At 31.3% G+C, this 12,340-nt stretch overlaps 1 protein-coding gene across 1 annotated transcript in view; it reads right to left on the reverse strand.

Moving 5' to 3' along the window:
* LOC128641799 (lipopolysaccharide-induced tumor necrosis factor-alpha factor homolog) overlaps nt 1-12,340 on the reverse strand; it is a 165,240-nt gene that overhangs the window by 57,328 nt on the left and 95,572 nt on the right. The window contains exon 4 of the mRNA XM_053694336.1: nt 10,863-10,970. Within this exon, the coding sequence (XP_053550311.1) occupies nt 10,863-10,970 (108 nt within the window). The remainder of the gene's footprint in view (nt 1-10,862; nt 10,971-12,340) is intronic.

The following is a 12,340-nucleotide window of genomic DNA, read 5'->3' on the forward strand; positions in this document are numbered from 1 at the left end:
TAAGATACAGACACATGTATATGTACATAATGTGATAAAGTAATGAGATCTGATTATACCTACAGATATAAGATAAAGACACATGTATATGTACACAGTGTGATACAGTAATGAGATCTGATTATACCTACAGATATAAGATACAGACACATGTATATGTACACAGTGTGATACAGTAATGAGATCTGATTATACCTACAGATATAAGATAAAGACACATGTATATGTACACAGTGTGATACAGTAATGAGATCTGATTATACCTACAGATATAAGATACAGACACATGTATATGTACACAATGTGATACAGTAATGAGATCTGATTATACCTACAGATATAAGATACAGACACATGTATATGTAAACAGTGTGATTAAAGGGACAGTACACTGTAAAATTGTTTTTCCATAAATGTATTTTAAATGACTTGTTATACCAACTGCAGGCTATAAAATATTTGAGAAATTGCATTTTCAGGTTTATTTGCGTATCTGAAGTAGCTGGTTTTGTGCTTTGAAACCACAGCCTATTACAATGGGTTGAGCTTCAGGTAATATCAGATCTCATTATGTTATCACTTTTATGTACACAGACTTGCTTCCTTATCTTATATTTGTCTGGAACACCAAAGCTCAATACATAGAGAGAACAATGGAAAATTATCATTTTATTACTTAACTATCATGCCCCCCACTGAGGGTGTAATCTCTTCTGCTGGCTGTGTTTACTTAGGTTTGTCAATAGCGTATACGCCAGTATCAAAACTTTCAGTATAGGTTGGGAAACCACAAGCTAAATCAGCTATTTCAAATGCTGAAATATGAGTAAAGGAGCTACTTGCAACCAATTTAATACACTCTAGCATGTAAAAGGGATAATTGGGAATAATTTAAAGGGGAGAAAGTTTTGGGGTGAACTGTCCCTTTAAGTAATAAGATCTGATTATACCTACAGTTATAAGATACAGACACATGTATATGTACAGTGTGATAGAGTAATGAGATCTGATTATAACTACAGATATAAGATAAAGACACATGTATATGTACACAGTGTGATACAGTAATGAGATCTGATTATACCTACAGATATAAGATAAAGACACATGTATATGTACACAGTGTGATACAGTAATGAGATCTGATCATACCTACAGATATAAGATAAAGACACATGTATATGTACACAGTGTGATAAAGTAATGAGATCTGATTATACCTACAGATATAAGATACAGACACATGTATATGTACACAGTGTGATAAAGTAATGAGATCTGATTATACCTACAGATATAAGATAAAGACACATGTATATGTACACAGTGTGATAAAGTAATGAGATCTGATTATACCTACAGATATAAGATACAGACACATGTATATGTACACAATGTGATACAGTAATGAGATCTGATTATACCTACAGATATAAGATAAAGACACATGTATATGTACACAGTGTGATAAAGTAATGAGATCTGATTATACCTACAGATATAAGATACAGACACATGTATATGTACACAATGTGATAAAGTAATGAGATCTGATTATACCTACAGATATAAGATACAGACACATGTATATGTACACAGTGTGATAAAGTAATGAGATCTGATTATACCTACAGATATAAGATAAAGACACATGTATATGTACAGAGTGTGATAAAGTAATGAGATCTGCTTATACCTACAGATATAAGATACAGACACATGTATATGTACACAATGTGATACAGTAATGAGATCTGATTATACCTACAGATATAAGATAAAGACACATGTATATGTACACAATGTGATACAGTAATGAGATCTGATTATACCTACAGATATAAGATACAGACACATGTATATGTACACAGTGTGATAAAGTAATGAGATCTGATTATACCTACAGATATAAGATACAGACACATGTATATGTACACAATGTGATACAGTAATGAGATCTGATTATACCTACAGATATAAGATACAGACACATGTATATGTACACAGTGTGATAAAGTAATGAGATCTGATTATACCTACAGATATAAGATAAAGACACATGTATATGTACACAGTGTGATAAAGTAATGAGATCTGATTATACCTACAGATATAAGATACAGACACATGTATATGTACACAATGTGATACAGTAATGAGATCTGATTATACCTACAAATATAAGATAAAGATACATGTATATGTACACAATGTGATACAGTAATGAGAGCTGATTATACCTACAGATATAAGATACAGACACATGTATATGTACACAATGTGATACAGTAATGAGATCTGATTATACCTACAGATATAAGATACAGACACATGTATATGTACACAATGTGATACAGTAATGAGATCTGATTATACCTACAGATATACAATAGGCACATGTATATGTACACAATGTGATAAAGTAATGAGATCTGATTATACCTACAGATATAAGATACAGACACATGTATATTTACACAATGTGATACAGTAATGAGATCTGATTATACCTACAGATATAAGATACAGACACATGTATATGTACACAATGTGATAAAGTAATGAGATCTGATTATACCTACAGATATAAGATAAAGACACATGCATATGTACACAATGTGATACAGTAATGATATCTGATTATACCTACAAATATAAGATAAATACACATGTATATGTACACAATGTGATACAGTAATGAGATCTGATTATACCTACAGATATAAGATAAAGACACATGTATATGTACACAATGTGATACAGTAATGAGATCTGATTATACCTACAGATGTAAGATACAGACACATGTATATGTAAACAGTGTGATTAAGTAATAAGATCTGATTATACCTACAGATATAAGATAAAGACATATGTATATGTACACAGTGTGATACAGTAATGAGATCTGATTATACCTACAGATATAAGATACAGACACATGTATATGTACACAGTGTGATACAGTAATGAGATCTGATCATACCTACAGATATAAGATAAAGACACATGTATATGTACACAATGTGATACAGTAATGAGATCTGATTATACCTACAGATATAAGATAAAGACACATGTATATGTACACAGTGTGATAAAGTAATGAGATCTGATTATACCTACAGATATAAGATACAGAAACATGTATATGTACACAATGTGATACAGTAATGAGATCTGATTATACCTACAGATATAAGATACAGACACATGTATATGTACACAGTGTGATAAAGTAATGAGATCTGATTATACCTACAGATATAAGATAAAGACACATGTATATGTACACAGTGTGATAAAGTAATGAGATCTGATTATACCTACAGATATAAGATACAGACACATGTATATGTACACAATGTGATACAGTAATGAGATCTGATTATACCTACAGATATAAGATAAAGACACATGTATAAATGCACAATGTGATACAGTAATGAGAGCTGATTATACCTACAGATATAAGATACAGACACATGTATATGTACACAATGTGATACAGTAATGAGATCTGATTATACCTACAGATATAAGATACAGACACATGTATATGTACACAATGTGATACAGTAATGAGATCTGATTATACCTACAGATATACAATAGACACATGAATATGTACACAATGTGATAAAGTAATGAGATCTGATTATACCTACAAATATAAGATACAGACACATGTATATTTACGCAATGTGATACAGTAATGAGATCTGATTATACCTACAGATATAAGATACAGACACATGTATATGTACACAATGTGATACAGTAATGAGATCTGATTATACCTACAGATATAAGATACAGACACATGTATATGTACATAATGTGATAAAGTAATGAGATCTGATTATACCTACAGATATAAGATAAAGACACATGTATATGTACACAGTGTGATACAGTAATGAGATCTGATTATACCTACAGATATAAGATACAGACACATGTATATGTACACAGTGTGATACAGTAATGAGATCTGATTATACCTACAGATATAAGATAAAGACACATGTATATGTACACAGTGTGATACAGTAATGAGATCTGATTATACCTACAGATATAAGATACAGACACATGTATATGTACACAATGTGATACAGTAATGAGATCTGATTATACCTACAGATATAAGATACAGACACATGTATATGTAAACAGTGTGATTAAAGGGACAGTACACTGTAAAATTGTTTTTCCATAAATGTATTTTAAATGACTTGTTATACCAACTGCAGGCTATAAAATATTTGAGAAATTGCATTTTCAGGTTTATTTGCGTATCTGAAGTAGCTGGTTTTGTGCTTTGAAACCACAGCCTATTACAATGGGTTGAGCTTCAGGTAATATCAGATCTCATTATGTTATCACTTTTATGTACACAGACTTGCTTCCTTATCTTATATTTGTCTGGAACACCAAAGCTCAATACATAGAGAGAACAATGGAAAATTATCATTTTATTACTTAACTATCATGCCCCCCACTGAGGGTGTAATCTCTTCTGCTGGCTGTGTTTACTTAGGCTTGTCAATAGCGTATACGCCAGTATCAAAACTTTCAGTATAGGTTGGGAAACCACAAGCTAAATCAGCTATTTCAAATGCTGAAATATGAGTAAAGGAGCTACTTGCAACCAATTTAATACAGTCTAGCAGGTAAAAGGGATAATTGGGAATAATTTAAAGGGGAGAAAGTTTTTGGGTGAACTGTCCCTTTAAGTAATAAGATCTGATTATACCTACAGATATAAGATACAGACACATGTATATGTACAGTGTGATAGAGTAATGAGATCTGATTATAACTACAGATATAAGATAAAGACACATGTATATGTACACAGTGTGATACAGTAATGAGATCTGATCATACCTACAGATATAAGATAAAGACACATGCATATGTACACAATGTGATACAGTAATGAGATCTGATTATACCTACAGATATAAGATAAAGACACATGTATATGTACACAGTGTGATAAAGTAATGAGATCTGATTATACCTACAGATATAAGATAAAGACATGTATATGTACACAGTGTGATACAGTAATGAGATCTGATTATACCTACAGATATGAGATACAGACACATGTATATGTACACAATGTGATAAAGTAATGAGATCTGATTATACCTACAGATATAAGATACAGACACATGTATATGTACACAATGTGATAAAGTAATGAGATCTGATTATACCTACAGATATAAGATAAAGACACATGTATATGTACACAATGTGATAATGTAATGAGATCTTATTATATCTACAGATATAAGATAAAGATGCATTTATATGTACACAATGTGATACAGTAATGAGATCTCATTATACCTACAGATATAAGATAAAGACACATTTATATGTACCCAATGTGATACAGTAATGAGATCTGATTATACATACAGATATAAGATAAAGACACATGTATATGTACACAATGTGATACAGTAATGAGATCTGATTATACCTACAGATATAAGATAAAGACACATGTATATGTATACAATGTGATACAGTAATGAGATCTGATTATACCTACAGATATAAGATGCAGTCACATGTATATGTACACAGTGTGATACGGTAATGAGATCTGATTATACCTACAGATATAAGATAAAGACATGTATATGTACACAATGTGATAAAGTAATGAGATCTGATTATACCTACAGATATAAGATACAGTCACATGTATATGTACACAGTGTGATACTGTAATGAGATCTGATTATACCTACAGATATAAGATAAAGACATTAGTTCTGGAGAGAGGGGGGTATCAACGGCACTGCTAAACAAGTATTTCTTTAATACTCTATATTACTTTTTAACCCTTTATCACTATTAATTATGTGTGGGAGTTATTCCCATTCAAATTGTATTGACTGGAATAGGTGTTATGTAGTATTCAACATATGAAGCTATTAGTAGAGAGAGGCTCTAACTAGACAGACTACATGTTTCGCACTCAAAGGGTTAATGTAGGATACATCAATAAATAGTGAAAGGACTCTATTACATAAGGCAAATCAGAGTTGCTGATGATCGAGTGAGCATACGTGCTCTACGTTAAAACATAACTTTTATTCATATCAAAATTAAATATAAAATGCTGGAAAGTTACTTTAAAAACACACTCAGATGCTGAGAATTTATTGAATAGCCTGATCACGATGAGTTCAATATAGTAAAGTAGGTAGTATATTGTGCTTATAGACTACTTAAGTTAGATTGTATCAAATTCATATTGATACAGTCTTATAGTAAAAAAGTCTTTACTCAAATAGTTGGTTATAAATAGACAGATACTTTATTATATTTATTTATTGTGTTATTGGTGAAGCATCTAATATTTATTATTAAACACAAGAGTCATTGAATGATGTGGGTTTGCAATATATCAGTACAGCTCTGATATTCAGGTTTAACCCACTAATAGCTTGTATGGGTGTTATGCCCTATGTACTTGAAATGAGATGATACGTGTACAGTGCACCGAGTTGGAGACCAATAGTCACTTATTGTTAATACATGGGGAATTAACCCCTGGTTTAAATATTAGGATATCAGTCTGGTGCTCCAAATTCACTTATTCTCAGTAGAGTATTAAAAATGGACTAAACCACAAAATAAAGGCTTACACTCAAGTAGTACAATCTAGTACAAAAATGTGGGTTCCCATTGTTATTATGTAACTTGCACTATAAAAGATTGACAATACTTAGTGTGGGATTATGTTGCCGTTGTAACACTTTAGCAAAAAGACATCCCTCTATCTATTATATAGTGTATTATATATTCAGCCCAAACTTATTGGTAACCTCTGTGCTTTTGCATAGAATAGTCCTGTATTATGGTACACATATATTAAGTGCAGGCTATTCAGTTCAGCTAGAAACTGTGGGTTGTGTATGATTTAACAACACCACAGGTTTATTATAAACTCATATGTTTGGCGCATCAATTGTACACTATATATTGGAGCAATGCTCACTGTTTTTTGTAAAAGTTCAACATATATACAAGTTGCATACTATTCCAGTTCAGCTGGAGACTGTGGGTTTGTGTGTGATATAAAACATTAACAGTACCACAAGCTTATCATGAACTTATGTGTTTGGCGTAACAGTTGTACACAAATATATGGGAGCAATACCCGTTAGTTATATTGAGAGCTCAATACAGATGATTGGATCCACAACGGCAACATAATCCCACACTAAGTATCGTCAATCTTTTATAGTGCAAGTTACATAATAACAATGGGAACCCACATTTTTGTACTAGATTGTACTACTTGAGTGTAAGCCTTTATTTTGTGGTTTAGTCCATTTTTAATACTCTACTGAGAATAAGTGAATTTGGAGCACCAGACTGATATCCTAATATTTAAACCAGGGGTTAATTCCCCATGTATTAACAATAAGTGACTATTGGTCTCCAACTCGGTGCACTGTACACTTATCATCTCATTTCAAGTACATAGGGCATAACACCCATACAAGCTATTAGTGGGTTAAACCTGAATATCAGAGCTGTACTGATATATTGCAAACCCACATCATTCAGTGACTCTTGTGTTTAATAATAAATATTAGATGCTTCACCAATAACACAATAAATAAATATAATAAAGTATCTGTCTATTTATAACCAACTATTTGAGTAAAGACTTTTTTACTATAAGACTGTATCAATATGAATTTGATACAATCTAACTTAAGTAGTCTATAAGCACAATATACTACCTACTTTACTATATTGAACTCATCGTGATCAGGCTATTCAATAAATTCTCAGCATCTGAGAGTGTTTTTAAAGTAACTTTCCAGCATTTTATATTTAATTTTGATATGAATAAAAGTTATGTTTTAACGTAGAGCACGTATGCTCACTCGATCATCAGCAACTCTGATTTGCCTTATGTAATAGAGTCTTTTCACTATTTATTGGTGTATCCTACATTAACCCTTTGAGTGCTAAACATGTAGTCTGTCTAGTTAGAGCCTCTCTCTACTAATAGCTTCATATAAGATAAAGACATGTATATGTACACAATGTGATAATATAATGAGATCTGAATATACCTACAGATATAAGATAAAGAAACATGTATATGTACACAATGTGATAAAGTAATGAGATCTGATTATACCTACAGATATAATATAAAGACACATGTTTATGTACACAATGTGATACAGTAATGAGATCTGATTATACCTACAGATATAAGATAAAGACACATGTATATGTACACAGTGTGATACAGTAATGAGATCTGATTATACCTACAGATATAAGATACAGACACATGTATATGTACAGAATGTGATAAAGTAATGAGATCTGATTATACCTACAGATATAAGATAAAGACACATGTATATGTACACAATGTGATAAAGTAATGAGATCTGATTATACCTACAGATATAAGATACAGACACATGTATATGTACACAATGTGATAACGTAATGAGATCTGATTATACCTACAGATATAAGATAAATACACATGTATATGTACACAATGTGATGCAGTAATGAGATCTGATTATACCTACAGATATAAGATAGACATGTATATGTACACAGTGTGATACAGTAATGAGATCTGATTATACCTACAGATATAAGATAAAGACACATGTATATGTACACAATGTGATACAGTAATGAGATCTGATTATACCTACAGATATAAGATACAGACACATGTATATGTACACAATGTGATACAGTAATGAGATCTGATTATACCTACAGATATAAGATACAGACACATGTATATGTACACAATGTGATAATGTAATGAGATCTGATTATACCTACAGATATAAGATAAAGACACATGTATATGTACACAATGTGATACAGTAATGAGATCTGACCTACAGATATAAGATACAGACACATGTATATGTACACAATGTGATAACGTAATGAGATCTGATTATACCTACAGATATAAGATAAATACACATGTATATGTACACAGTGTGATACAGTAATGAGATCTGATTATACCTACAGATATAATATAAAGACACATGTATATGTACACAGTGTGATACAGTAATGAGATCTGATTATACCTACAGATATAAGATAAAGAAACATGTATATGTACACAATGTGATAAAGTAATGAGATCTGATTATACCTACAGATATAATATAAAGACACATGTATATGTACACAATGTGATACAGTAATGAGATCTGATTATACCTACAGATATAGAATACAGACACATGTATATGTACACAATGGGATAAAGTAATGAGATCTGATTATACCTACAGATATAAGATAAAGAAACATGTATATGTACACAATGTGATAAAGTAATGAGATCTGATTATACCTACAGATATAAGATACAGACACATGTATATGTACACAGTGTGATAAAGTAATGAGATCTGATTATACCTACAGATATAGAATACAGACACATGTATATGTACACAATGGGATAAAGTAATGAGATCTGATTATACCTACAGATATAAGATAAAGAAACATGTATATGTACACAATGTGATAAAGTAATGAGATCTGATTATACCTACAGATATAATATAAAGACACATGTATATGTACACAATGTGATACAGTAATGAGATCTGATTATACCTACAGATATAAGATACACATGTATATGTACACAATGTGATACAGTAATGAGATCTGATTATACCTACAGATATAAGATACAGACACATGTATATGTACACAATGTGATAAAGTAATGAGATCTGATTATACCTACAGATATAAGATACACATGTATATGTACACAATGTGATACAGTAATGAGATCTGATTATACCTACAGATATAAGATACAGACACATGTATATGTACACAATGTGATACAGTAATGAGATCTGATTATACCTACAGATATAAGATAAAGACACATGTATATGTACACAATGTGATAAAATAATGAGATCTGATTATACCTACAGATATAAGATAAAGACACATGTATATGTACACAATGTGATAAAGTAATGAGATCTGATTATACCTACAGATATAAGATACAGACACATGTATATGTACACAATGTGATAAAGTAATGAGATCTGATTATACCTACAGATATAAGATAAAGACACATGTATATGTACACAATGTGATAAAGTAATGAGATCTGATTATACCTACAGATATAAGATACAGACACATGTATATGTACACAATGTGATAAAGTAATGAGATCTGATTATACCTACAGATATAAGATACAGACACATGTATATGTACAGAATGTGATAAAGTAATGAGATCTGATTATACCTACAGATATAAGATACAGACACATGTATATGTACACAATGTGATACAGTAATGAGATCTGATTATACCTACAGATATAAGATACAGACACATGTATATGTACACAATGTGATACAGTAATGAGATCTGATTATACCTACAGATATAAGATACAGACACATGTATATGTACACAATGTGATAAAGTAATGAGATCTGATTATACCTACAGATATAATATAAAGACACATGTATATGTACACAATGTGATAAAGTAATGAGATCTGATTATACCTACAGATATAATATAAAGACACATGTATATGTACACAATGTGATAAAGTAATGAGATCTGATTATACCTACAGATATAATATAAAGACACATGTTTATGTACACGTACAGTTCTATATTCTTTTGTCACATGAATAGAATTGTATACCCTGTCAGAAAACATAATGAATACTTCTTGGACTAGTCTAAACTCGATCAGGTGGTTTATAACGGAGGTCTAGTTTGTACAGAACATACCTTGTTGCGGTTGTGGGGCAGGTTGTTGGCGATCTACATTAATATTGATGTGACTAATAACATTGCCCCTAGCAGGTCCAGTCCCAGCAGAAGAATCAGGAGTTGAAGCTGAGTAGAGATATGTTATGGATGTCATTATATGAAGCAATAAGTCTTATAAAGACAATGGGCATCCACATTGTTGGAAGTACAGACACCATACAAATACTCACAGTAGCTGGATTATAGTCAGGGTGTGGTGGAAAATGTCAAGTGATGTTTGCTACATTTTCACACAAGGCATTTGCTGCACAGGTGTGTTACATAATATTTTATAAATGTATGATATCTGTTGATGTATTCTATGTATAAGTACTCATAAACTGTTGCTACACAAAACAAAGGCTTTATTGCAATTGTAATAAAATATTTTCTCTTGTGTTTTATTAATGATTATAGATACATTATTGGAAATTTGGCCCTATAGCCAGGATCCGAATTAAAGGAACAGTCTAGTCAAAATTAAACTTTCATGATTCAGATAGAGCAACAATTTTAAGAAACTTTCTAATTTAGTCCTATTATCAATTTTCTTCTCTCTCTCTTGCGATCTCTATTTTAATGTAAGCTTAGGAGCAGGCCCATTTTTGGTTCAGCACCTGGGTAGCGCTTGCTGATTGGTGGCTACATTTAGACACCAATCAGAAAGTTCTACCCAGGTGCTGAACCAAAAATGGGCCGGCTCCTATGCTTACATTCAAATAAAGATACCATGAGAATGAAGAAAAATTGATAATAGGAGTAAATTAGAAAGTTGCTGCTTTCAGGAAAGTTTAATTCTGACCAGACTCTTCCTTTAATGTTAATGTCCTACTGATACTTATTCTGAGGGTTTTTTACATTTGAAGTCATTCCAATTAACTTGATATTCTCATTATAAACCTCTATATTCAAGCAGGAAACTAACATGTGGCTGTTTCTCAAAAGGATTTTTGCGTAGTTTTCAAATTTGCCAAATATTTTTGTATGCAGTGTTTTTTGTCATTAATCATTAATACCAATTCATGAAATGTACAAAATTAACAAATTGCTACATTTTTAAATCTTCCAAATAGTTCACTTATTTGTAATCATAAATTAACAGTCTAATGTCCTTATTTAAATTTTGCATGTTTCATAGTTTACAAATATGATTTGAGATATAGTTTTACTTTTAATTAGACCAGGAGACAATTTTATTGTTTAACTTGTAAACTGAGCATATAGAAAAGCATTGGAAATAAAAATGTGCAAAAATGATAATGATTAAAACAAGTTAAAAAAAAGGTGTCACAGCAGATTAAATATACCAAATTAAAAACAAACGGCTAGATTTAGAATTTTGTCGGTAAAGACCCGCGTAGCTAACGCCGCTTTTTTTCCCAACGCACCCTTAAGACAACGCTGGTATTTAGAGTTGTCTGAAGGGCTGCGTTAAGCTCCAAAAAGGGTGCTTTGAG

Source organism: Bombina bombina, chromosome 11, assembly GCF_027579735.1.
Source record: "Bombina bombina isolate aBomBom1 chromosome 11, aBomBom1.pri, whole genome shotgun sequence".
Lineage (NCBI taxonomy): Eukaryota > Metazoa > Chordata > Amphibia > Anura > Bombinatoridae > Bombina > Bombina bombina.